The sequence below is a fragment of the Eumetopias jubatus genome, unplaced genomic scaffold (genome assembly GCF_037043125.1).
Source record: "Eumetopias jubatus isolate StellerSeaLion01/CBP00866 unplaced genomic scaffold, mEumJub1_p1.0 scaffold_9, whole genome shotgun sequence".
Lineage (NCBI taxonomy): Eukaryota > Metazoa > Chordata > Mammalia > Carnivora > Otariidae > Eumetopias > Eumetopias jubatus.
Genome location: NW_028274815.1, coordinates 117,264,897 through 117,291,718, shown reverse-complemented (window position 1 = coordinate 117,291,718; position 26,822 = coordinate 117,264,897). Strand labels below are relative to the sequence as shown.

Below are 26,822 nucleotides of genomic sequence, written 5' to 3'. Positions count from 1 at the left end.
TTCTCTGAGGGAGGAACTATTTCCCATCTCCCTGCTGGAAGGACATAAAGAGTCAAGCATGCAGCAGACACTCACGCCTTGTTGCCTGACTGCAAGGGAGGGAAAAGGGGCTTAGAAAGCTGATCCTTCTAGAACATACCTCTTTCTGCAGTTCAGCGATGTGCTTAGCATCTGAGGAGCCCTTCTGTCCTCCCCTTCCATCCTATGGAAGACGAATGCCATTACTATTGGAATAGGCCTTCCCGCCCTGGGGGTTCTATAGGCCACCTTCAGCCAGCTCATCCCAATCCTGGGGGCCAAGGCAAGGGCTACGGGCCAGAAGTGCCTGAAATCAGACTGGACTCCATAAGGTGCCTTGACCCTTGGGCAAGGAAGCCCAGGAGGGCCCAAGGCAGCCTAGTGGATGACGCCCATTGGAGACCTGATGCTGAACATCCAAAAGGCTTGGATGGCTTGGCTTCTTTGAGTCACCTTTTCATTTACAGAAGTATGCCACGCATCTGCCTTGTGCCAGCCCTGGGCTGTGACCTAGGGATGCAGAAAGGAAGTAAGACAAGGTGCTTGCCCTTGGGAAGCTTTTTATAAAGGAAGGGGGATGGAGAGCTAGGAGATGCTCAGCCACCAGAAGCAGTCTCTCCCAAACAGGCTGCAGCGCTGTTTATTGATGGGCATAACCCAGCTAAAAGAGTGCTGGTTTGGGAAGTCTTCCCCCAATTCCTTACCCCAAAAAGGGAGTCTAGTCCCAGGAAATACCATGGACTCTAATTTTGTAAATTCAGTACTACAAGGGAGGAGATCCGAGAGGCCCACAAAGCTGCTATCAGGATCGTAGGCACATTAGGTTCTGGCAAGTACCACCCGACACCCCTTCGCCTGGGATTCTGACCAAAAGCCTGATAAGCCCCACTCCTGGATGAGCCTGAAGCCCTGGTCTGGAAGCAGGGAGGTTATACATCAGGGAAGGCTTTCTGAGCTCCTGAGAAGGTAGGGCTGCAAGCCGTGACTCCATCCCCACCCACTGAGGATGGGCCTCCTTCCTGGGTCAGGGACAGACTTGAGCTTCGCAGAAGCCAGCCAGGAGGGGGCTCCCCAGATTGGCTCACATGGCCGTCTCCCCCTTCGGGGTAGCCTGGGGCAGGCACTGCAGGGCGCAGTTTCTGGTGGCCGCATGTGGGCTCTCTGGAGGCTGCAGTCAAGAAAAAGAGGCATACCTGCTGTGTGGGGGGTGAAGCTGTGGCTTCCCTGACCTCTGGGACGCTGGGCCTCGATGTGCGCATGGAGTCCCTCTTCAGCTTCCTGCGCTCACGCTCCACCTGCCGGGATGCAGGTGAGAAGTCAGGGTTTGGCTTGGCTCTGGGGCTGGAGCAGAACTGCCTTTTGCGAGAGAAGGCTGGTGTGGGCTCGGCTGCGGGTGTAGGTGTGAGCAAGGGACAGCAACCACGAGAAGCTAAACTGGGATGAGGAGGGCACAGGCCAGAGCAGCCCTGAGAACAGAGATGCTGCCGGGGCGGAAGAGGTAGGGCCCGCCTCTCAGGCCTTCCAAGCAGGCGTAGCAAATGCTTTCTGTAGTATTTTGGGCTTTGCAGGCCACCAAATCTCTGGCACAACTATTCAACTGCACTATTGCAGTCTCTCATGAACATTGCTTTTCAGCAAAAGGCAGTGTTGGATGTGGCCCCTGGGCTACAGTTTAGCACTCTGCTCTGAGGGCTACATGAGAAGCGGAGATGCCTGCACACCGGACCCCAGACGTGGGAGCTGAGGACAGGAGAAAGGACTCACCTGCTCCAAGGTGACCCGCAGCTGGACATTGTGGCGCTGGAGCCTGCTCCGGTCAATCTCCAACTGTGCCACGGCTTGCTGGAGGTGTTCCAGCCTTTGTCCCCAGAGCTGCCTCTCCTCCCTCCCGAGACCAGGCTCAGCATCTACTCCTGACACCTGCAGGACAGACCTGGGGCTCTCACCTGGCCAGCTCCTTAGACAGATGGGGAACCGATAGAGGACAAAGGGACCAATCTGGCAGGTCTGAGCTTCAGGGACCCAATTCCCAAAGGAGGGGAACAAGCCCCTAGAAAGAAGCTTCCTCCTGGCCACAGTTCCCACCAGGCCCCCAGGTCACCTCTTCCAGCTGTGCACCTACCTCTGCTCTGGGCCCCCGTTCCGCTCTGCTGGTTGAGCTAGGGCTGAGGAGCCGCTCCTTCTCCAGAGCCTGCTTGGCGAGCTCCAACTCATCCTGGGATATCAAGTTGTGGAGCAAATCACACCACGGCAACCTCATATCCAGACCCACACTACCTTCCATCCTCATAAAAACCAGTTAATTTTCTCATCAGGTTATAGTCTTATTGTTCCTGATACTCTGAGCTATTCTAGTGCAGAATCTTTATTTTACAGATGGACAAAGCAAAGAAGCAGAGAGGGGTCTATTCAAAAATACATGGTGGGCTAGGACTAAAACCTGGCTCGTTTGAGATCTTCCATAAGCTAAGCAACAACCTGGAGCACTGAGGTGTTGTAGAAAGAGCATGGACTCTGGGATCACACAGAGCTGGGCATTCTGTCATTACTTACTGGCTATATGACCTGGGTCAAGATATGAGCTCACTCCAAAACCTAACTTCCTCATTTGTAAAATGACCACATGCTCCATGAAGCACAGATCAAGCCTCTGGGGTTAAATCCCTCCTGATAAGTGGGGACCCCAGTGCTAGATATTCTCTAGGCACCATGTGTCTCATAAATGATAATGGTCAAGAAAAGAGACAGATGAGAGGAAGGGAGTGTACATGGATTTAGGTCGTCTGGGAGACAGGGAGCGCCCGGCAGTCAACAGGCTGTGTTCTGGAGTCAGATTCCCTAGATCTATTTCTGCCACTGACTGGCCGTATGACCTTGGACAAGTTACTTGGCCTCTCTGAACTATAACTGGAGATAATAATTCCTACTTCTCAGGGTTGTTGTAGAAGGAAGCAAGAGTAACTGTGCATGGCATGGAAAATGCTTAAGATAAGAAATGATAGCACTGCGATGAAGGGCTGCATCTGAAAGATGTTCTTGAGTGTTTGGGGGGGAGTGCAGGGGGACCTTGACCTGAGCTACGCTACTCTCAGTAACCCTCCTGCCCTGCAACAGACCTTACTTGTTCTGTGCCTGTAAGAATGAGCCTAGAAATAGGAAAGGAATTCTACTTATCGAATGCTTCCTTCCTATGCACTTTATATGTATTATCTCATTTCATACTCAAATGGCCTTATGGGGCTGGTATTGTCATTCCCTATTTTATGGAAGAGGAAACCAAGAGTCACAGAAGTGAAGGCACTTATCTAGGGTCATACAGCCTATAAACCATAGGATAGTATTGCAAACCCAGGAACTTGACTCCAAAGTTCACTCATGGATCCCCTTCTCTGCACATTGCTCCCAAAAGGCAAGTCCCTGCAGCACTGTGTGTCTCAGATGATGGAGGGGTTTCTCTGGGGCTCAACCCTGGTCAAGGCCCCATGATGTGGAGTCAATTTCCTGGGAAAAATGGGCTGGGCTCCTCTTGGCAAAAGAGACAATGCCTCTCTATGGCCAAAAGTCAACCTTGCTTTCCTGACTGCCTACTCTGTGCAGGCCTTGTGCCCAGTGCTGGAGAAGCAAAGGGGACTAACACATGGCCCCTGACCTTGAGGTTGAATGCTGTACCCTAAGGTCCACTTCTCTTCTCACTCGATATTCCGCCTAGAGGAGTGCACCTGTCCTTAACTGCTGAGGACCCCAAGTCTCTATCCCTAGCATCATCCTTCACCTTTAGATTACTTTACAGACCTGCCCCCTGGATGTCACTCCCTGCGGGTCCTGTAAGCCCCTCACTCCACTGCCATTCCATAGTATTCCCGAAACCTGCCATTGAGCAGAAACCTGGGGGTTTGGTTTCCTTCTGCCCCTTCTTCACTCCCCCGTCTCTTAGCCAGTCAACTGCCAGAAGTCCTGTGAGCTTCTAGGCCCACCCCCACATCACCGTCCACCCTTACTGTCTTAGGTCACCATCTGTCCTGCGACTTCGATGACCTGCGTCCTTGTTGGTCTCCCCAGATCTACTGTTGCATCGGATGTGTCACCCTCCTCCACTACCCCAAACACTTCATCCAGGCCCCACTGGTTACCCAGGTCCTTGACACGACTCAGAAGCCCTGAACTATGGGGCCCCTGCTGCCTTGTCTGTTGCCAATTGCCCCTCTGTGTCCCATTCAGCCCGAAGTCCTTGTACAAATGCCCCGTGCTCTCCTCCCTCTTTCCTCTTCCCCAGAAAGCTCCTCCCAGACTTGGGCTTGGCTAATTCCTTACTGGTCGAATCAGATCTAATCTTAAACCCTGCTTTTACTGGAAAGCCTTCCAGGATTTACTACTAGGAAAGGCTGGCTGGGTGCCCTCTCTGTGCTCAGAGCACACTAAACTTCCCTAATGAGGCTCTAATTAGAACCAGACACTGCACTCTAATTGCTTATCTGCTAGACTATAAGCTTTATGAGGGCAGGAACTGTGGCTGTCTTATTCTCTCCATATCTCCCCATATTAGCACAATACCCTGGATTCCACATATCTCCACCCTCTGGCACCCTGAGGTGTCACAAGCCCAGGGTGGCAGGAGGCCCCTGAGCTCAGCCAGACAGGCTCTGTCCCCCTGGCCGGTACTACCCGTGGAGTGACTCACCTGCAGCTTCTGCTGTTCTGAGTCCCGCTCCAGAACAGAGGCCTGTAGGAACATGGCTACCTCCTGCAGGCTGCTCACGCTAGCCTTGCTCTGGGCCAGGGACAGCGCCAAGTCCTGGGCCTTCTCCCTCCACTCGATCTCCCTGGCCTCTGTCTGCCTCAGTGCTGCCCGCAGTCGCTCCAGCTCGTCCTGCAGCCGGGGTCCTAAAGTGTCAATGTTTGTAGAGGGCTCCTCCACTGGGGAGGCTGTGTGGTTGTGGGGTGAGTCCTCCAGATTCTTCCTTTGCTGGGCCTCCCTCAGCCCCACAATCTCCTCTTCCTTTTGGGCTAGAGTCAGCTGCAACTCCCTCAGGCTTTCACGAAGGCCCCCCATCTCTTCCTCTTCTCTCTCCCGGCCTGGACCCTGCTTCTCTTGGATGGCATCTTCTTGGGCCCTCTGGGCCAGAGACTGCTCAAGCAGCTGCCCCTGCCTCTTCTGATGGCTCAGCTCTTCGTCCCTCTGGGCCAGTGCCCGCTGGAGCTGCTGCACGGCCTCCTGGTGCCGGAGATCCCGGTCCTGGATCTCGCCTTCCCGCCTCCGCAGGGCCTCCTCCAGCTGCCGGGCCTGTGCCTGGCAGGAGTCCAGGGCAGCCTGCAAGGTGGCCGTGCTGGCCTCCAGGCTGTGGCTCAATTCCGCCTGCCCCAGCAGCCGCTGCTCCTTCTCCTGCAGGGCGGCCTGAGCCTTGTTCAGGGCCTCCTGCAGAGCCTTGGCCTGGTCCCGGGCAGTCTCTTCCCGCTGCTGGGAGGAGCGGCCGGCCACCTGCAGGGCCTCCAGCTCCTGGTCCCGTTCCTTGAGCGTGGCCTCCGCCTGCAGCAGGTGATCCCGCAGACCCCTGACCTCCACCTCGTGCTCCTGGGCCTGCTCGGCACACTGTTGCTGGAGGGCCAGCAGAGCCTCCCCCTGCTCCCGAGACTCAGCCCTGAGGGCACCCAACACCTCCTCCAGGGCCTGCCCGCGCTGTCCCTCCACAGCCAGCTCGTCCTGGAGCCTTCGCACATGCTCCCTGTAGCCCTCGAGCTCTCCCTGGCGCTCCCGCAGGTCGGCGTGGGCCCGCTCCAGGGCGCTCCGCAGCATGCTCGCCTTCTCCTTCGTCTCCTCCTCCTGCTCCCGCGCCTGCTGCTGCTGGTGCCGCAGGGCCTCGAGCTCCTGGTCCCTCTGAGCCAGGGCCCTCTGCGCCTCTTCCAGGTGACCCTGAAGTGACTGCTCTTTCAGTTCCGCCCGTTCCCTGGCGTCCTGCAGGTGCTGCTGCACGACCACCAGCTCCCGCTCTCGCTGGCTCAGGAGGATGCTGGTCTCACCCACCTTCCTGTGTAGGCCCTGGAGCTCCTGCTCCAGCTGGTCCTTGCGCTCCCTCAGCTCTCCGAGGCGCTCCTGCTGGCACTCCACCTCCTTCTCCTTATCCCGCAGGATCAGCTTCATGTGCTCGAGGCTTCCGCGCTGTGCTTTACCCGGGCCCTTCCCTTCCTCTGCCCGCTCCGGCGTTGGCGGCCTCTGAGAGGCCAGCTCCCGGCCTCGCTCCCTCAACGACAGCTTGATCTGTCCCAGGTCCTCCTCCAGGATCTTGGTCTGCAGCGTCCTCTGGTCTTCCAGGGCCCGAATCCTCTCTGTCTGGAGCAGCATGTCCTGGTTCCTCCTCTCCAGGTCCTGAACCAGACGCTCCTTCTGCCTCTGCAGCTCCTCGATCTGTTGTCGCTGGCACTTCAGCTCCTGGTCCTTGTCCTGCAGCTCTCGTGCCAGCAGGGTGCCGTGGCTCTCCAGCTCGTCGATCTGGCTGCTCTGGGCCTGCAGCTCCTGGCTCCTCTCCTCCAGGTCCAGCGTCAGGTGGGTCAGAGCCACCCTCTGCATTTCTCTCTGGCCCTCCAGCTCCTCGATGGCCTTTTGTTGGTACTCCATCTGGTGATGGTTTTCCTCTAGTTCCAGGGCCAGGCATTCCAGAGTAACCAGCTGCTTCTTCAGATCCTGAATCTGTCCTTTCTGGGACTCTATCACTTGGGCCTTCTTCTCAAGTTCGAGAAGATGATGCTCCAAGATGCTCCTCTGGGTCTCTCGATCCTTCTCGAGCTCTTGGATTTGCTCCCTCTGCATGACCAGCTTCTGTTCCCGCTCCTGGACGGCCAGGGGCAGGTGCTCTAAGATGGACCTGCACTTCTCCAGCTCCTGGATCTGTTCTTGTTGCGTGCCCACCTCCTGGTTCCTCTTCTTCAGGTCCAGAGATAGCACTTCCAAAGCAGCCTTCTGCATCTCCCGTTGCTTCTCCAGTTCTTGGATATTTCCCCGCAGAGCCTCCACCTCCCCTTCCCTTTCGGATAGGCTCTGGGCCAGGATAGCTAAATTCTCCTGCAGAGCCTTCCCATGGGCCACCTTCAGCTCACCCTGCTCCTGCAGAGCCTGGGCTCGCTCACGCTCAGTCTCCACTTCCTCGCTCTTGAGTTTCAGGGCTGAGCGAGTGGTTCTCAGGTCCTCCTCCAGAGCCCCGGCGGCACTGGCCTGAGCCCTGGCTTCTGCCACAGACGCCTGCAGACGTTCCACCTGGGCTGTCAGGTTCTCCTTGGCTGCCTGCAGGAGCCCTCGCTCCTTCTGGAAAAGAAGACGAAAAACCACCTTAGGCTACACTTCCCGGATACTATCACCCCGGTGCAGGCCCTTCGGTAGCCCCAGCCCCGTCAAGGAGGGACAAAGAGAACTGGTTCCTTCCACTTAAGCTGATCCAGTAAAAGATCATCCCTACTGAATTCCACAGCTCCGTTAGGGCCCAGAAGGGAAAACCTGAGACAAATGAGAAATCCCAGACTCTGGTCCTTCAGGGCAAGGGACAAACTTTTCTGCCTCCCTTCAGGAAAACTCGCCGGGGCCTTCATGCTGGCCCTCAAGGATAGCCAGTCAGAGGCTATCTCAAGTGAGATAGCCAGGGAAACTGAGCCCCTTGCTGAAGAACGTTGGGCACTACCCGTGGACAGGCCCAGGTGGCTTTGGAGCTACAGCCTGGGCCCTGAGGCCTCCTCCTCCTGCCCCGGAGCAGGGTCACCTCACCTGGGCCTCCAGTCCCTGCAGCTCTGCTTGCTGCAGACGACCCTGCAATGATGCCACAGCTTCGTGCAGCTCCGTCAGCTCGGATTCCAGCGAGTTCTGCTTTCCTTCCCACTTGCATTTCTCTTTGGGAAGAGGGGAGGTGGCAGAGTGAGGCCCAGGGTGGAGGGCAGAGGAAAAGAGGGACATGGAGGCAGATGGAGGGTGAGGAACAGAATCAAAGGGGAAGAAGGCCAGGAAGGAGAGAATTACATCCAGTCTCACAGCCACAGCACCCATCTGCCAACTTTCCTGGTTGTCAGGGCTCCTGCGACTCCCACACTCACGTCCGGAGCCGCCACCTGGTGCTAGCACTTTCCTGACTATCCTCCCAACACTGCCCCATCCTGACCACGTGGAGATCTCCAACCCCGGATTCCCAACCAGGGGGGAGCCAGATGACGCTGGAGGGCCTTTCTAGTCTCTAATTCTATGGCTTGCAGAGGTTCCCAGAGACCACTGTTGCTCTGTTGGCTGCCCATTTCTGCAAAAGGCACCAGAACCCAGCTCTGTGCGTGTGGCTCTCAGGGCGCCCTCCGGGATACTTTCAAGACCCAGATCCCCCTCCCCAAGTTGTCTTCTTCTCTTCTACCACAGAGCTTTGGCCCCCAAGACCTGCCCTCTCCTTTCTTTTCCAAATAGTCACCACCCATGCCTTTGGCTGTGGTGGGGCAGACATTCTCCCCAGATCCCCCCACTTTGCTGTCTCCCAAACAAGTCCATGATCCTTCTGCTGTTGAAGGTGAATAATTTTGACAACATAGCTGGAGATGACAAAAATAAGTAACGTGGATAAGTGACAAGACACAGAATTTTATAATGTTCTCACAGTCCTGGCCCTAGATTGCCAGTTTTTTAATACGCAGACAGAGAAGGGGGAAGCCTAGGCAGGAACTTCTCTCGGTTCACCCACTCTGTCCCCCTGAATTTCTTCTTCTAGGATGGCCCTCAAAGGCCAAGCAAAGCAGAAAAACAGTTCACGGGGGTCATCACCCCTTTGGAGAGGTCTCTAGGTAGCTACCTATAGTTGGGAGCCAGCAGTGAAGAGTGGCTGCCCCTTCTGGGCTTCCAGCCTCTCCTCTCTCTTCCCTCCAAATCTCCCTACCTGCCTTGCGCTTCTCACCTTCCTGGTTCTGGGAGAGCTGTCTCTGCAAATCCTGCAATTCTGTGCAGACCTGACTTTTTTCGGCCTCTGCATCAGCGAGACGCTGTTCGAGCTTCAGAGCCTGCTCCCTCAGGTCATCCTGGGAAAGGAAGGGTGAGGCTAAACTCCAACCTCTTCATCTTCCACAAAGCTATCCCGGCCCCAGACCCAAACACCGCCCCCCCAACTTCCTCTCAGCCTCTGCGGGGTCTGTCCCCACGGATCTACTCCCAGATCGCTCCCCAGAACCATGACATGCTCTGCTTCAACTGACTGGAGCCTAGAATCCCTGTCTGACCACTGTATGCCTTTTAAAACACGACTTGCTGGAGTCTTAGCCCAGGGTCACCTCTCCTCTGCCCAAACTCCTACTTCAAAGATCAACTCAAAGGTCCCTTCTTCCTTCCCTGTGACCGTCCCCAAGGAGGAATGAATTGTCCCTTCCTCCTATTATCATCAGTTGCATCTGTTACTGATCCAATTAATTCTATCAGTTCTGCTTATTTTAGAATGCAGTTTCTTTCCTCAGCCTTCTCGAGGGTGGAGATCTGGTCTTTCTCCCTTCTGTACCATCAGCTCACAGTGGCTGGCACAGAGGTGGTGTTCAATTTTAATTGAATGATAGGTTCACCGAGAGGTGGAATTTATGGGATTTTTAGTTCAGTCTTAGGCTTGGAATGTTCCTATAAATGGCAACCTCAAATCTCAGTGGTCCCTGTCTGTCGGGTTGTTTTTGGAGGTATTGGCACCAAGGATAAGTAATTCACAGCTAAGAGGAAAATGGTACAAAACAATATCCCCCATCTGTGCAGGCTTCTTTAGTTCAGAGCCCACTCAATCCCTCACCCACTCAATCCTCACAACCCCAAGGCAGGCATGGTTTGCCTCAGTTGACTAGTGAAACCCAGGCCTAAGAAACCAAATGCTGTGCTCATGCTTGCCCAGGTAGGAAAGGATCGGGACGGAACTCATCCCAACTTGGGAATAAAACAGCTCAAACTGCTTCATGAGTCCTCTTCTGGGGAGTGAAGAGTTCAAGGAAGGAGAGCAGAGCATCGTACCCGGGCCTGCTGAGTCTTCCACAGGTCTTGGTGAAGCTTCTGGAGGGCAGATGCCACCGCCTCAGCTGACAGGGCTGTCAGGAGGGGCCCTTTCTTAAGGAGGAGCCTAGCTCCATTCTGGTCTGAAAAAATGAGGAAACACCTCCTCACTTGGCTGCACTATGAAAGGAAAAATAGCCAAACCTCCCCAGATATGGCCTTGCCCTTCCCAAGGATCCCTCCTCTCCCCAAAGAACCCCTTCTGAGCAGTTCATTCATCATGAACTTTCTGCATTCCTATGTGCCAGGAGCTATGGTGGGCATTAGATAATACTAGCTGTTATTTGTTAGGCATTTAGTAAATGCCGGGAACTGTGTGACCTATTTTACTTATGTAATCTCATTAATGCCTTAGAAAAATCCTGACAGATGGGGCACCTGGGTGGCTCAGTCAGTTAAGTGTCTCACTCTTGATTTCAGCTCAAGGTGTGATCTCAGGGTCATGAGATCGAGCCCCATGTCAGGCTCCACACACTCAGTGGGGAGTCTGCTTAAGATTCTCTCTCCCTTTCTCTCTGCCCTTCCCCTGCTTGTGCATGCACGCTCTTTCTAGGAAAAAAAAATCAAGCTCAGAGAGGACTGAATTAATTCCAGGGTCTGTGGCCTTAGCCTTGAGGCAGTAATCCCTAGGACCCGCGGGCTCCCGCCTTCTCCCCCCTGAGGGAGCCAGGCCTGGCTTCCGCCCAAAGGCCCGAGTCCATGGGTGGCTGCCGTACCTGGCTCAGGGCCCCAGAGGGCAGCAGAGTCTCCCCCGCCGCGCAGCTCAGGCCGGCTGTCCCAAGAGAACCCCAAGGCCTGCTGCAGGACAGCACAGAGGCTGGCCAGCTGGGCCTGGGCCCGATGCCCGGACCGCCGCTCTGCCACCAGCGCCTCTAGCTGCTTCTCTGTGCTGCGCAGTCGGAGCTGGACTTGGGCTGCCCTGGCTTCCAGGGCCCGCAGGGAAGCTCGCAGCTCCTGCTCTGTTACTCGAGACACCTCCAGCTCCTCCAGCAGCTGTGCTTCCTGAGCCAGAAAGTCAGCCTCCTTCTCCTTCACCTCCTGCTTCAGGACCTCCACCTGCCGGGAAGGCGGTGTTGTCACTCCGAGCGGGGAGTGGACACGTTCTCATCGGACCCTCCCTGGCCTCACCCCAATTAAGCCTGGCCCATCTTGGTCAGGGCCGGGAGGCTCAGCTCTCTAGCGGGTAAGGAGGGCTCTGGAAGGGGGCGCCTGGGTGGTTCGGTCCTTAGGCGTCTGCCTTCGGCTCAGGTCATGATCCCGGGGTCCTGGGATCGAGCCCTGCATCGGCATCCCTGCTTGGCGGGAGGCCTGCTTCTCCCTCTCCCACTCCCCCTGCTTGTGTTCCATCTCTCGCTATCTCTCTCTCTGTCAAATAAATAAATAAAATCTTTAAAAAAGAAAGGAGGGCTCTGGAAGGAGCGTTACCCTCAATCTGACCTGCATGCCCACCGACTGACTCCTGTCACGTGGGCCTAGGAGATGCAAATGGGCTGTAGCCCTAGTCCCCCTGGCAGCAATGTCGGCCCCCTGCTTCCATCAGAACTCGAACTCAGAAATCGAAACCCTGACACTGAGCCTGTGTAAGACCCGTCACGATAATGGCTACCATATAGAGAATACCTGCTCTGTTCTGACACTTTATATGTTCCTATAATTGCTAAGAACTGTCATCCTTGTCTTATGGATGAAGAAACTGATGCTCACGCAACCTGGAAGCGGGATTGCTGGGAGCCAAATCCAGCACTGTCTAATGACCGCACCTGGTCCTTCTCCACGCTAGTCTCCCTTCCAGCTCTGACCGGCTCTCTCTGCCCCTCCCAATTCCGGCTTTCCTCTGTGCCCAAGGTCTGGGGTCCTGCTGTGAGCAGACGGGGTCCTGAAGTTTTCCTGCTGCTGCTTACCTGATCTGTGTAATGACCTGTCCCGCTGCTGAGTCTTGCCAGGCTGACCAAGCACACTTAGACGTGGCCATGCTTGACCCAGGCCCGTGTGAGCTCCGCCCCTCTAGGCCCCATGTTTTGGGCTGTCAGGCCCCTCACAGGGGCTGTTCTCAACTCTGGGTCAGGTTCTCAAGCCCCCACCCCACCCAGTTCTGACTTGCACCTCCTGCCAGGGCTGCTGAAGCCCCAGCACACCCTGTAATACGCAATAAGAGAACGGTCCTCTTTACGGAAGGATCCTGAGCAACCGGCTTCTCCACTCCAGGAGCAGGCTTCCACCAAGGAACAGGGCCCATGAGCGGCGCGGGGAGTACCTGGGCACTGAGCTCTTTCTGCCCTCCCTGGGCCTCCTGCATGTCCTGGCGCAGGGAGCTCAGCTCTTGTTGTCGAACAGAGTCAGCTTCTTGTAAAACAAGGAGCCTCTGTTCCTTTTCCATCAGCGACTGAGTCAAGCTAAAGAGAGGCCAGAGGGCTAAGGTCATTCTCTCAGGGAATGAAGAACGACTTTCTCATCTGACTGTGCTAAACACAGCATTAATACTTAAGAGAGAGATAGTAAAATAACATGACAGCATAACAATAAAAGTGCTCCCAGGTACTTCATGCACGTGATACCTCCTTTCAGCTTGTTTCTTCTTCTCTGGCAGATTCCAGAAATATCTATGCAATACCTCAAATTCGACGTGTCCAATTCTTCCCATCCCTTCTGCACCTCCCTCCCCCAGCCATCACTACTACGCTCCTTAGCTCAGCGAATGGCACCCTTATCCACCCAGTGCTCCAACTTGGCAGCCTTGACCACATCACAGAGTCCTCCCTTTATCCCACCTCTGTCCAATCAGTGATGACATATATAATAGACTCCAACTCCTTCAACGTCCCTTGAACTCCTTCCCTTGAGCTCCTTCCCTCCTCCCCCTACCCTGGTGCAGCCTTATATTTCTCAGGCAGACAACTGCACCCACCTCCTAACATGTCTTGCTGCCTATGGTTGCATCAACAAGAGGATCTGTCCCTCTTTAAGCTCTTACATCACTGAGAAGACACGCCATGCTTCACCTGGATGGCCGTATCTCACTCCTGAGGTTTCTTGCCATCACTACCTCTTCCGATACATCATAAACTGGATCGTGTCAATTTCCCTGCTTAAAACCCTCCAGTGGTTTCCTACTAAACTACCTACTCCTGGCCGTGCCCCACAAATCCTGAATGACACAGACTTGCCCAAGTAATGCACCCGTCCTCATTCACCAGGCTCCAGTCACATAGTGCTTCCAGTGTCCCCAAATACCCTGAGTTCTGATCCGCCTCTGGGCCACTGAGATTTCTGCTCCTGCCACAGAGCTCTCCCTCACCCCTTTGCCTGGCTGGTTCCAGTTCATCTTCAGTGATCAGTTTAAATGCAACCTCCTTGAGGAAGGCCTTCCCTAAAATCTTATCTAAAGTACAACCCCATGGGATGCCTGGGTGGCTCAGTCGTTAGGTGTCTGCCTTTGGCTCAGGTCATGATCCCAGAGTCCTGGAATCGAGTCCCACATCGGGCTCCTTGCTCAGCGGGGAGCCTGCTTCTCCCTCTGCCCCTCCCCCTGCTTGCACTCTCTGACAAATGAATAAAATCTTTAAAAAAAAAAAATAAAGTACAACCCCACCCCGCATTTTGACTTTAGCATCCTGTTTCTTCCCTCCACACCATGTAACATAACCTACAATAATTTCTCTGGGGGATTACTTAATTAATGTCTTTCCCACAAAACTGTAAGTTCTGCTGAGGCAGGGGGCCATCCCCAACCCTTGACATACTGCCTGGTGCCTAACATGTGTTCTCTAAGTGTTTATACACTACATGGATGAAGTGTAAGCTAAAGGGACCACATCCTCTCCACACAGCCACCTGTACTGTCCGGGGCTGGAGACATGAGAGGCTAGGTTACCTGAGCAAAGAACTGTCCACCTCACAGTGACCACAGTAGCTAGACAGGCAAAAGCCTACTCCACGGCCTGTCCTGCCTACCTGGCTTTCTCTCTCTCCAGCTCCTTCTGCATTCGGCTATACTCCTGGGCCTCCCTCAGCTTCTCCTGAACCTCCTGCTCCACCAGCCTCCTGGAGTCATCCCTGGAAACCAGCTGAGACTTCAAGTCCTCCACCTGGAGAGATAACGTATGAGGGTCAAGGACAGGGGGCCCGCGGCGGGGAGGCTTCTCAGCCAGGGCTCCAGGGTCCTTTGAGGTCCCAGTCACTGGCCCATTTCCAATGCTCTGGGGGTTTCCGCCAACGCTTACACACTATTCTTAGCACCCCTTCCCCAGTACCATTCAGCCTCACCCTTGTCTTCCAGCCTCACGCCTGCTGCGTAAAGTCATGCACAAATCAAAATCTTGGCTGAATATAACCACCCAAAGGCAAAGTGATAAGTGATGCGCAAGTGGATAGTAATTGTATTTTTTAAAACAAACAATCAGAGGGGCGCCTGGGGGGCTCAGTCGGTCGAACGTCTATGTTCAGCTCAGGTCATGGTCCCAGGGTCCTGGGATCGAGCCCCACATTGGGCTCCCTGCTCAGCAGGGAGCCTGCTTTTCCCTTTGCCTGCTGCTACCCCCGCTTGTGCTCTCTCTTTCTGTCAAATAAATAAATAAAATCTTAAAAAATAACCTCAATCAGAACACCAGCTGATATGGGATTCTGAGAAGGAAAAGCAATCAGAGTAGGAAAAGCAACCTGGTATATGAAAATACTAGATCTCTGGGGAGGGTGGGAGAATGATGGCACTGGGGCTGCCTGAGAAAAACCTAAGTTCTGTGGTCACAGAGGGAGAGATGACGATCCCTGGGCTCTAAGGGCATGTGCTCTGCTCTAACCACCCTTCCATTTTCCTCTCCTTCCCAAGCAGGGCCAGGGCTCCACCTTTCCTACAGAAGGAGCGGGAGAGCCTGGCTACGCTAGGGGGAGGGCTGCAGGGCTGGGAGAGAGAAGGAGGCACCTGCTCCTGCAGCTCCATCTTAGCCTGCTGCAGGGCCCTGCACTCTTCTTGGAGGGCAGCAAGGGTGTCTCTGTTCCGCTGGCCTGCCTGCTCCCGCTCCTGCCGAGCATCCCGGAGCTGGGTCTGCAGCATCTCGGTGGTCTCCTGCAAAGGGAGAAGACCACAGTGAGCAGAAGAAAGCTCCCACTAGGGCCTGCATCTTAAAGTCTCTGTCATGTAAATACTGGCTTTTCAACTGGGTTGGCAGCAAAAGCTGAGGCAGGACCCAGCAATTCACCCCGTTTCCACGATGCCACCTCAACCCTCACCTCCTATTCCATCTCCTCCCTCATTAAGCGTGCTGGCTCACCCCAGCTCTCTCCGTCAGGGCCCCTGAGTAGCAGTCTCTCACCCAGACCACTGCAGCAGGCTCCCATTGCGTATCCCTACTCCCACTCCATGCCACCACCCCCTGTACGCATGCCCCCCAACACACACACTTCTCCACTCAGCAGCTAAAGTATTTTTTAAAATACATGTAGTAAATCATGTCCCACTCTGCTTTTTAAATACCATCCAACAGTTTCCCACTGCCCTTAGAACAAATTCTAAGCTCCTCCCATGGCTGACCAAGGGCTCCTGGGCTCCTGCATCCCTCTCCACTCGCCCCTGAACCTCTCACGCTGGAGCCACGTAGCCTCCGTTCTGTCCTGGCACCCCCGAGCCCCTTCTGTCTGTCCCACTGCCCTTATGATGGCTATTTCCCCTGCTGAAACTGTTCTTCAAATAGCTGGCTTCCTTTTTTTTTTTTTTTTTAAAGGGCTTTCCTAAGGGGCACGTGGGTGGCTCAGTTGGTTAAGCGTCTGCCTTCGGCTCAGGTCATGATCCCAGGGTTCTGGGATCCAGCCCCACACAGCTCCCCACTCAGTGAGGAGTCTGCTTCTCTTTTTCCCTCTGCCCCCCACCCCCCGCTCATGCTCCCTCTCTCTCTCTCGAATAAATCCTAAAAAAATAAAAATAAAAGGGCTTTACTGAGATACAGTACTCAGATACACGTATCACACAACTCACCCGTTTAAGCATAATGCTGTCAGAGATCATCTCTAGTGCTGCCTGAGGCTGGCTCTTGTCAACCTTCACGTCCCGGCCCAAAATGTCACTTTCTCAGTGAGCCCCACCCCCGACCACCCCGTTCAAATTGGCCTCCTGTGACTCACTCTCGATTACTTCACCCTACCCGTCTCCCTCACAGCACCTCTTACCGCCTGCGATTAGCTCATGTATTCTCTATCTGCGCGTTTTGTCTGCTCTGCCACTAGAACGTAGGCTCTCTGAGGACAGGGACCACATGTGTCACGTTCACTGCTGTGTGCACCTTGATGTTTGTCCTGGGATGGCACCTCGCCCAGGACCTGGTGCACAAAAGCACCAGAGGGCTGGTCACGCTGCCTTTCCTCCCTGCCCAGGACCGCCCTCCATACCTGCTCCTTTAACTTCTGAACCTTCATGTCCTGCCTCAGCCGCTCCAGCTGTTGGCTGGCATCTGCCAGCTCCTTCTGGGTCTGCAGCAGCGTCTCCAGGAGGGACACCCTCTCCTTCTCTGTTTCGAGCTGCATCTGTGGAGGGGCAGGGAGGCAAGGGCTTGCTGCCTCAGGGGTCACCATGCTCACCCACTAGGCCGCAAGCACATTCTAGCTGCTCTGGGCTCCTCCAGCAAATGGGGAGGGGGGTGAGGGTCAAAGAAGGTCTGGACCTGCTTGTTAAGAACCAGGAAGTGCCAAGATTGTCCCTGGTTTGTGAGCTGACAGGATGTGGTGAGCACAGGCCCTCCCTCAGGAAGTGTGACATGCTGTCTGCCCTGCAGCTAACACGGGGGCCACCCTGGTCACTAGCAGCAAAGGGAGCAGGCACTTCTCTTCTGGAAGCCCCCTACAGCAGCACCCTCGGGAGTGGAAAAGGAAGTGGTCAGAGGTACGGGAAGTCGCAGCTCCAATGTCCCCAGCTTCCCACCTGGCAGAGGGCGCTCTCGGCCTCCGCCCGTTCTTCCTCCCTCTGTGTCCGGATGGCCTCGGCTTCTGCCCGCTGTTCCCGCAGCCTCATTTCCAGCTCTGTTTTCTCCCTCTTTAGGCTTTCCAGGGCCTTATCCAGTTCCTGCTGGTGCCAGGAGCGCTCCTTCTCCTGGTCACGTGAAGGAAGCACTGTTAGAACCCGGTGGGTGAGGAGAAGAGGCAGGAGGGGGGCTGGAGCAGAGAAGGTCCACACTCCCAGCTGAGAGTCTTTGGTACCTCTCTTGGCCTGTCTCCCCATCGATAAAGTGAGGTTCCTAACTCCTGCCTTACCTATCTCATCAAATTTCATGAGAATCAAATGAGATTTATAAAAAAAATCAAATGATACAATACATGAAAAAGTCTTTTCTAAAGTGCAATTCTCCCTAATATAAGTTACAAATATCTGTTATTTTAAACCAACCACACCACAGTTGATGTTATAACTAGGAACTGAGGAAGCAGATTGGCTCTTTGCTGCCCATTCTCCCCTACTTTAGGCACATAATTCCCAAAGAAGCAAACTTCTGGCTGCCATCTTGCCAGCAAGTCTGCCTTGTAATAAGAGTCAAATCACAAATACACACAAGGCACAAGTCAACTTCCATTTCCAGAAATCTGACAAACAAGATCTCTGAACCCTCTGGCTGCAAAATGGCAAAAAATACTGGATAAAATATTAAATATATGTTTTAACGTATAAGTGAGCCAGCAGGAATTTCACAGGAGTCAAAAACCAAAGCAAGACTTGTGACCCAAAGAGGTAAATGAGCACAGAACTGGCTTTCTCCTGGAGGCATCTGCTATACCTAATAACCTTGAAAATTCACCTTAATGCTATGTGGGGAAAAGAAAACAGAAGACAAGGGTGGGGAGTCCAGCAGAAGATTCCCACATAAAGCTGGGCCCCCGAAGGGCTAACCAGGGGTCAACAACTGTGGCATGTGGGCCAAATCTGGCCAGCCTCCTGTTGCTGCATGGCCTGTGAGCTAATAGTGGTTTTTACATTTTTAATGGTTAAAAAGAAGTAAAAAAAAAAAAAAAAGACTTTGTGACATGTGAAAATTATATGGAATTCAAGTTTCAGTGTCCACACTTAGTTTTATTTGAACACAAACATGCTCATTTGCTTACATATTGTCTATGGCTGCTTTTGTATTACAACAGCAGAGGTGAGTAATTATGGCAGAGACCATAAGGTCCACAAAGCCTAGTACGTGGCCCTTTACCAAAAACTTGCCTATCTCTGGGCTATAGTGCTCTCAGTAGAAGGATAAACTTGAGAGAGAGAGAGATGAAAGAGGAGAGAAATGGGGAAGAAAAAGGGAGAGAAAGTAGGAGAGAAAACAAAACAATAAACCGCACAGAAGGGAATAGCAAGATTTGTTTCAATCTTGGCACAGGGTAAAAAAAAATCTCCCTCAAGGAGTCAACCACAACCTGGTCTTCATGTGGGTGCAGGGCCTAAATGTGACCCCAAACATTTTCAACAGAAATTTTACTTCATTTTATTTTAAATTTTATTTTAAGGTGGTTCTGGGATGCTAGAACCTTTAATCCAACACTACTAGTATAAGTGACCTGAGTTAATTTCTATCATATTTCTATGCCTCAGTTTCCTCATCTATAAAAATGGGGATAACAACAGTGTCCTCCTCTTCTGCTGGGAAATTCCTAACAGAAGTGCAAGCAAATCTTCTGAAGAAAAACCCCTATACCCTAGGCCTAAAAGGATTCCCAAAGAAAAATTTCTAAGGAACATGAGCTCAGAGTCAAGAATCACAAAACAATGAGTGAGAACCAATGGAAACAACATATAACAGAGTCAGGCCCAAAAAGATTTTAGTTATTGGTATTATTAGACAGCATAAAAATATGTTTCATGTGTTGAAAGAATAAAAGAGAGGACTAAGATATAAAACAGGGAAAAGAGATTAAAACATGACCAAGAAGATTTGAAAAAATAACCAAATAGAATGTCTAGAAATAAAAAAATATTTAGTAAGTGAAATTTAAAACTTGGCAAAAAGACTACATAGCAGATTAGACATGGCTGAAAGGGGAGTTAGTGAGAAGAGATCTGAAAAAATCATCTACAACACAATATAGAAAAAGAAAAATGAACATAAAAAATGTAAGAGTTAAGATACACGGAGGTTACCGTAAGAAGGTCTGACACACAACTGATCAGGGTCTTCTTGATACCCACAAATGAATAATCAATATGCTAAGAGAAAATAACAATAATCCTAGAATTTTATACCCAGTAAAACTATCCTTCAAGAATAAAAGTAAAATAGAACATTTTCAGACAATTAACTACCAACAGACCCTCACCAAAGAAATTCTATTTCAAGGAGGAAAATAAATCTAAAGAGAAAGTCTGATATGCAAGAAGGAATGATGAGTGGGAAAAAATGTCATTTTTTCAGTGTATCTAAACAAATATTGACTGTATAAAACAAAAAGTCAAAATCATTTATGGTGTTAACAAACTAGTTAAAACACATTGCATAAAAGAGTATATGAGTCAGGAGGAGTGAACGCAGGTAAAATGTTCTGAGGTCCCTGTGTCATTCAGAAAATGGTAAACATACCGATTCACTTGAGATTTTATTAAGTACATATTTTTTTGTAAAGATTTTATTTATTTGACAGAGAAAGAGAGAGCACACAAGCAGGGGGAGCAGCAGCCAGAGAGAGAGGGAGAAGCAGGCCTCCCACAGAGCAAGGAGCCCGACGGAGCTTGATCCCAGGACCCCGGGAACTGAGCCGCCTTAAGTACATATTTTTAAATATGAAAAGAAACAACTAAAAATTTTTTTAAATTAGAGAATATACCATCAAAGTAATAGAAAAAAAGAACTGAGAAAAGACTACAACTTAATCATCCAATTGAACGCTCTAAAAGAAGTTAATGGGACTTCCCCACCCCAAAAAGATAGAAAAAGGCAGGAAAAATAGTATAGGATGGTGGAAATAAATCCAAATATACCTATAGTGACAATCAAAGCAAATGGACTAAATTATATCATTAAAAGACAAAAGAAATACAGTTCTGAATTGGGCAAGAAGGGGTCCGAGGCGTTCGTTCCTCTGCTCCCTTTACATCCTGGGGCCAGTTTAACAATCCTAAATCCCAGGATCCATGCTTAATTCTCTGTACATTAGCAAAACAACAACAATAACAGCTAACCCAAATATAGAGCTTGCTATATGTCAGAAATTGTTCTCAGGGTTCTCCATATATTACTCATTTACAGCTAGAAACTGGATTTTTGCATCTTGGTTACTAGGTTAGTCCTACTCAGATTTTACTCTTAAAAGCAGCAATATCTGGCCCAAGAGTCAGCAGGTGGAGTACTCACCGGAGGGAGGCCATGTCTGCCTCTCCTGTCCCCAGCCACATCCATGACCTACCCATTTCTCCTGGAGCTGGTTCACCTCCTCCTCATGGGCTGACTTCTGCTGCTGCAGGGCAGTCTGCCCCTCTTGCTCAGCCTGGGCCAGCCGACTGGATGCTGTCTCCCTCTCCTGCTCTGCCCGGCTCCGCTCGGTGTCCAGTTCCAGCTTCAGGCACTTCACTTCCCCTGAGATGCCAGAGACAGGTGATCTCCCACTAGGCCTCTGCCCTCCCCCTTGCACCCCTCTCCCCAGATCTTGGGAGCAACTCCCATTGCGGAGGCCCTGGGCCTGGCTAGAGAACGACCTCTGATAACTTCTCACTGCCTTCCTGGCTTTCCACATCCCCATGGAATGAAGTGTCCCCATCCCAGCTGGGGTCTCACCTTGAATGATTTCCTTGGCGCGAGTGACCGTTTGAATCTGGACCTCCAGCTGCCCCTTGGTGACCTCTATCAGAGAATTTTGTTGTTGGGCCTCAAACAGACTGCTCTCCAGTTGCTCCTTGGCTGAGCTGTCAGGTTCAGGAATCAGGAAGAGTCCTTACCCATCAAGCCCCTTAACTTCCCTTAAGAGGAGATGGGTTCTAAGTACTGACTACTCAGAGAAATTATGGGGCAATTATAAACTCATAACTCATTTAGGACCCATATACTTTGAGCAGGGAACTTAGTTTGGCTACCCCTTGCCTCACAATGCTCCCTCTGCCCTTGGCCGAACTGGGTCTGGGCCCTACCTGAGCCCCAGTAGCTGTTCACAGAGGTCCTGCCGGTCTCGCTCCACAGCCTGCAGCCGTACCTCGAGGGCTGCCCTCTCCCGTACGAGGGCCTCCTTCTCCTGGACTTCCTGGGCAAGCACTTCTTCCTGTCGCTTTGTCTCCTGATGCAGCTGCTCCAGCTGAGCTAAGGCTGCCTCCTGCTGATGACGTGCCTGAGAGGAAGAAATCGGCAAGATACAGAGCGGAGGCAGCGTCTCCCCTGGGGTTGCTATCACCAGGTTAGGGCCACTGGCCCTTCAGAGATTCTGGACCCAGCTCTGTGCGTCCTGGTGGTTGCTTGCTCATACAAATACTACTTCCTGCATCAACCTATAGAACTTCCAGCCCAGGAAGCATGCTCTCCTTTGTGCAAGACCCTGTGTGTTAGGGCTGCAAGAGAACTACCTCTAAGGAGCTTTTAGTCTTAAGTAGTAAGACACACAAGACATCAGGAAGAAAGTGATCAGTCTCTGAGAAAGGGACTCTGGGAAGGAAGATTATCATTTTTAGGGCAGGGAGAAGTTTGGTAGAGGAGAAAGATGACCTGTGAGCTGAGTCACTGGTTCAGAAAAAAATTTACTGAGTTGTTGCTGTGTTAAGACATTTTGTTAAAAGATGGAGGAATAGGGGCGCCTGGGTGGCTCAGTCGGTTAAGTGTCTGACTCTTGGTTTCGCCTCAGGTCATGATCTCAGGGTTGTGAGACTGAGCCCCACATTGGCTCCGGGCTCAGTGCGGAGTCTGCTTAAGTGTCTCTCTCCCTCTCTCTCTGACCCTTCTTTTTTTTTATTTTTTATTTTTTATTTTTAAAAGATTTTATTTATTTATTTGATAGAGAGAGACACAGTGAGAGCAGGAACACAAGCAGGGGAAATGGGAGAAGGAGCAGCAGGCTTCCCACAGAGCAGGGAGCCCGATGCAGGGCTCGATCCCAGGACCCTGGGACCATGACCTGAGCCAAAGGCAGATGCTTAACGACTGAGCCACCCAGGTGCCCCTAGAGTTCTCATTTTTTATGACGAGTACGTTCAATACCTTAGTGTGATGGAATCAGTTTTGTCTACGCACCTCACTTAGTTTCTCTTGAATTTCTTCCTTTTCTTCTTGGATGCCCCTGAGATCGGCCTGCAGCTCAGCCCCGCTCTCCTCTGCCTTCTGCAGCTGAGCCTCCAGGTGAGTGTTCCTTTCCTGAAGGGCTTCCCTGCTCCTCTCGGCCTCTGCCAGGCCCAGCTGCAAAGCTTTTCTCGCTTGCTCTGCTGCTTCCATTCTGCTGCACACACACTGGTTCTCCTGTTCTAACTACTGGTCAAAATGGGAAAGGCGTCAAGGACAAACGGTTACAGTTTATGGATCAAGTGCTAAGACAGAAATCCAAGTGAGATGAGACTCTGTTCTCCAAAGAGGAACACAGGAGGGCCTTATATAAGAGGGGGACCATGCATTCATTTGCTCTGGTGCCTGTAGTATTCAAGGTACTGGATGGGTTGATGCTGGGGATGGTGATTAAAAAGGCAAAAACCCTACTCTCATAGAATTCAGAATAAAGGGAATCTGGAACATTTCTAGGGCTCAACGTAACAGGAGTAGTGAAGAGACATGTTAAATCTGCAACCTCTAGAGAAGATTCTTTGAGATGTAGGCTCTTCAGCAGATCCTTTTCTGGTGATTGCTGTTACCTCATGCAATGGGATTAAACACCTAGTCTTCCTTCCAGAGGACATGAGCCCTGGTGATTTTACTCTACAGCCCAAAGGTGGTTCTGCCAGAGGTGTGAAACGGGACTATTTTTAATGGCTAAGCTCAGGCCTTATGGTCTTGGCTGTCCTCTGCACCACCAATGTTCCTTTTGCTCGTTTCGGGACCATATTTGGGAGCTGATCTGTCTTGGGCTAATCTATTACGGACTCTCCCCTGTCATAGGCATCAGCTTTATCAGTCACTGGCTTGCCTTCTGTCAGGGCCCAGACCTACCCTGTGGATCAGAGAAGTCTTTGCTCACCTGGAGAAGCTGCTCGTTCAGTCCAACTTTATCTAAGGCCAAAGCCTCATTTAAGGCACTGAGCTTGATAGCGGCAGCCCGAAGATCGGCGACCTCGGCCTTCAGGCTGTTCTCAGAACTCGACAGCTCTGCAACGGATTGTTCTGACTAAAAACAAAGAGAGTTAAGGGACTGTCTTGTGCCAGCTCCCTCGCCACGGTGAGCAGCTCACGTCCCCAACACCTGCTGCTGTCCTGGTACAGAGATCAGACCATTCCTTCCCTTACATTCGAAACAAGTTTTCCCTCACTCATTCGCTCATTCAATCATCGAGAAGAAGGAGCGGAGCTCACAGTACAGAGGCACAGACACCAGGATGTATAAACAACTAGAACCGCAATGACGTCATAGACAATGTAAGCACCCAGTGCTCTGGAAACTCAAAGAAAGCATTTATTCAGTTTGGGGGAATCAAAAGTGCTTGGTAGAAGAGCCGGCAATGAAGGTGGGCATTGAGAGGGGAGGAAGAGTTTGTGCTTAGAGGGAGAGGAAAGACGCAGTCCAGGCAAAGGGAGGAGGACCCCAGAAGCAGCAGAGTCATGAAGGAGCAGGGCGAAGCTGAGGATGTAGTCAGTGCTGGGTGGCGGGACCCAGAAGCAGCGGAGTCATGAAGGAGCAGGGCGAAGCTGAGGATGTAATCAGTGCTGGGTGGCGGGAACCAAGGTGGAGTAGGGAGTTAGCACAGGATATGGAGAGGGAAGGAGGCTGGAAGCAGTTTGGGGCAGATGCAAAGGGCTTTGAACGTGTCCCCAAGCAGCTCGGAAGCCACCGAATGGTTACAGGAAGGAGACCAATGTCATCGGATTTACACTTTCGAAAACCATTCAAACCCCAACGTAGAGAGTACATTAGGAGGGACAGAAGCCAAAAGCAGAGGCGAGTAAATGACGCAGGGAATACGAAGGGTCGTGGCTGGGAAGGTGAAGAATGAAGCAGGCTGCATGCCCTTTGCCTAGAGACACAACTTTCTAAGCCCCCTCCCCGCCCCCAGCAAGCGAGGGGTGGAAGCCCACGCACCCTGGCCAGCGCCGCAGTCACTTCTGTTTGCTCCTGCCTCAGTAGTTCTCCTTCCAGGCGACTTGCCTCCAGGGCCTCCCGAAGAGTGATCAGCTCACTGAGTGATTCTGACTGTTTGGCTTCCAGGCCCGCCAGCGACTCCTGACTAGGATAGAAAGGAGAGGAGGCTGGGGGCAATCTCAGGGAGTGGCCGCACTCCAAAAGGTAACAGGAGTGTGATTACCTTTGCCATGCAAAAGAATGAAGGTCTCTAAAAACCAACCAGACCTCCGCGACATACAAAGTGAAAAAAGCCAGACATTGGGAGAAATAAGAATATGCACAGGGGTGCCTGGCTGGCTCTGTCGGTAGAGCATGAAACTCTTAATCTCAGCGTCATGAGTTCAAGCCCCATGTTGAGGTGGAGCCCACTTAAAATAAAAAAAATAAAATAAAATAAAATTTAGTTATAAAAAAGAAAATATGCATGTATTTGCATGAAGCAGCTGGAAAGATAAACAAGAAAGCAATTTAAGGGACGGCTGGGTGGCTCAGTTGGTTAAGCCGCTGCCTTCAGCTCAGGTCATGGTCCAGGGTCCTGGGGTCAAGCCCCACGTTGGGCTCCCTGCTCAGCGGAGAGCCTGCTTCTCCCTCTCCCTCTGCCTGCCTCTCTGCCTACTTGTACTCTCTCTCTATCTCTGTGTCAAATAAATAAATAAAATCTTAAAAAAAAAAAAAAGAAAGCAATTTAAGTGGTTGCCTGCAGAAGGAAGGGAAATGGGATGGATGAAACAGAGAAGAGGATCTCTGTGTTTGTCTATTATTTATTTATTTATTTTTTAGAGAAAGGAAGAGGAGGAGCAGAAGGAGAGGGAGAGACAGACTCTTAGGCAGGCTCCAACGCCCAGCGCGGAGCCCGACGCAGGGCGACCCCGAAATCATGACCTGAGCCGAAACCAAGAGTTGGGTGCTTTAACCAACTGTGCCACCCAGGCACCCGTGTTCGTCTTTTTAAATAGTTTTGACTTTCAGGTCATAATAAATATTGATAAATGTGTGATCGATTCACGCAAATTAAATTTAAAAACATATAATTATCTTTGTGGGTTGTCTATTCTTCTCCTTGGCACAGGGGAGACCATTCCTTGCATGAGTCATGATCCTGATAGCAGTCCTCCAAGATTCTGTTATCCGTGCCTCCCGGCTGCAAGGAGCAAGAGTGCAGGAGAGGGTGGGGATCTACCAGGGGTGAAGAACACAGTCCCTGCTACCAGTTACTGAAGACCTGCCACATGCCAGGCTCTACGCCAGCATTTTGCAAAACAGCGCTCTAACCTTCCCAGTGATCCTTCAAGGTAAATACTCACATCCCCGTTTCACAAATAAAATAATCTGCCCAGGTGGCGGAGCCATAATTTTAACCAAGCTTTCGCCAGCTCGAAAGTCCTTGCTTTTTCTGTGACATTATACAGAGGAATTTATAGATTCGCTAGGTCTCTTGATTCTGAAATTCCCTTTCTTGACCAACTCATTTCCCATTACCACCTGGGATAAATCCTACCCTTCAGCCAGCCTAGCCTACTCTGAACATGCCATGAACCTCCTTTTCTTTTGCTAATCTGCCCCTTTTGCCCCTCTTCCACTCTCTGCCCATCAAAATATGTCAAGGCCCAGCTCAAAGGCCACCCTCTCCTCCATGAGGCTTTCGATTATTAACTGTCACTCCCACACTCCCAAAGGCCCTAGCTGGAAGCTCTGTTTCACTCATACTTCACTTGGCCTCATGCCACAGTTTGCTGTTTACTTGTCTGTTTTCCCCATTAGACTGCAAACTGCTTGAGATCAGGGCCCGTGTCTTACTTGTTTCTGTACCCCCGCGGTGTCTCAGCCCTAAGCAGGGCTCAGAAAAGCCAGGCTGAACCTCCTGTACTCATCTTGCTGCAGAAGAAGGGGCAGGAAGCTAATGCGAACCCACTGCACGCCAGGCTTCAATTCACTCCACTTTCTTTGAGTTGGGAATGGGTGGAGGAGGGTATGGAATTGAAGGGAAAACCAAGCCCCAGGGGGGAGGGGGCTGGGCACACTTACAGGCGCTCCCTTTCACGGACCGCCAGGTGTAGCTCTTCTTGCCGCTCCTCCTTCTCGCCCTGAGCAGAGTCCCCCTGCAACTGAAGCTCCACGTTTGTCCTCCGCAGCCGCCACGCCTCCTGCTCCAGCACCTCCAGCCGCTGCCGCAGCTCCTCCCTGGCCTTCTGCAGGAGCTCTCGCTCCCTGGAACAAGGAGACCACAGGTGACCAGAAACCTTGGAGCCTCAAATCCTTCCTGGAAGCAGACATCACAGGATCAAAGGAGAGAGGTGTCTGCTTCCTTTAAAAATGTCATCTTCCCGGGCGCCTGGGTGGCTCAGTTGGTTAAGCAACTGCCTTCGGCTCAGGTCATGATCCTGGAGTCCGGGATCAAGTCCCGCATCGGGCTCCCTGCTCAGTGGGGAGTCTGCTTCTCCCTCTGACCCTCTTCCCTCTCGTGCTATCTCTCATTCTCTCTCTCCCTCTAATAAATAAATAAATTCTAAAAAAAAAAAAAAGAAAACATTGTATACTTTAAAAAAAAAAAAATCTCATCTTCCCTTTTGAGCAGGAA

The 26,822-nt window shown here is 51.9% G+C and overlaps 1 protein-coding gene and 1 long non-coding RNA gene across 2 annotated transcripts in view; one reads left to right on the top strand and one right to left on the bottom strand.

The window, feature by feature from the left end:
• The window catches only part of CEP250 (centrosomal protein 250), a 37,913-nt gene that overhangs the window by 1,817 nt on the left and 9,274 nt on the right, over positions 1-26,822 (bottom strand). Inside the window, exons 11-31 of the mRNA XM_088026760.1 lie at positions 26,270-26,452; positions 24,203-24,347; positions 23,147-23,293; positions 22,216-22,446; positions 21,129-21,322; positions 20,779-20,906; positions 20,411-20,580; positions 16,953-17,120; positions 16,424-16,558; positions 14,964-15,107; positions 13,997-14,130; positions 12,300-12,438; positions 10,762-11,101; positions 10,007-10,128; positions 8,925-9,045; positions 7,766-7,887; positions 4,697-7,312; positions 2,141-2,233; positions 1,783-1,938; positions 1,212-1,313; positions 140-202 (exon numbers count right to left, since the gene is read on the bottom strand). Of these exons, the coding sequence (XP_087882886.1) occupies positions 140-202; positions 1,212-1,313; positions 1,783-1,938; positions 2,141-2,233; positions 4,697-7,312; positions 7,766-7,887; positions 8,925-9,045; positions 10,007-10,128; positions 10,762-11,101; positions 12,300-12,438; positions 13,997-14,130; positions 14,964-15,107; positions 16,424-16,558; positions 16,953-17,120; positions 20,411-20,580; positions 20,779-20,906; positions 21,129-21,322; positions 22,216-22,446; positions 23,147-23,293; positions 24,203-24,347; positions 26,270-26,452 (5,653 nt within the window). The remainder of the gene's footprint in view (positions 1-139; positions 203-1,211; positions 1,314-1,782; positions 1,939-2,140; positions 2,234-4,696; positions 7,313-7,765; positions 7,888-8,924; positions 9,046-10,006; positions 10,129-10,761; positions 11,102-12,299; positions 12,439-13,996; positions 14,131-14,963; positions 15,108-16,423; positions 16,559-16,952; positions 17,121-20,410; positions 20,581-20,778; positions 20,907-21,128; positions 21,323-22,215; positions 22,447-23,146; positions 23,294-24,202; positions 24,348-26,269; positions 26,453-26,822) is intronic.
• LOC114220645 (uncharacterized) lies at positions 16,798-26,719 on the top strand. Its single transcript, XR_003611604.2, has 3 exons — positions 16,798-16,913; positions 25,314-25,536; positions 26,377-26,719. It is a non-coding gene; the product is annotated as an uncharacterized LOC114220645 (long non-coding RNA).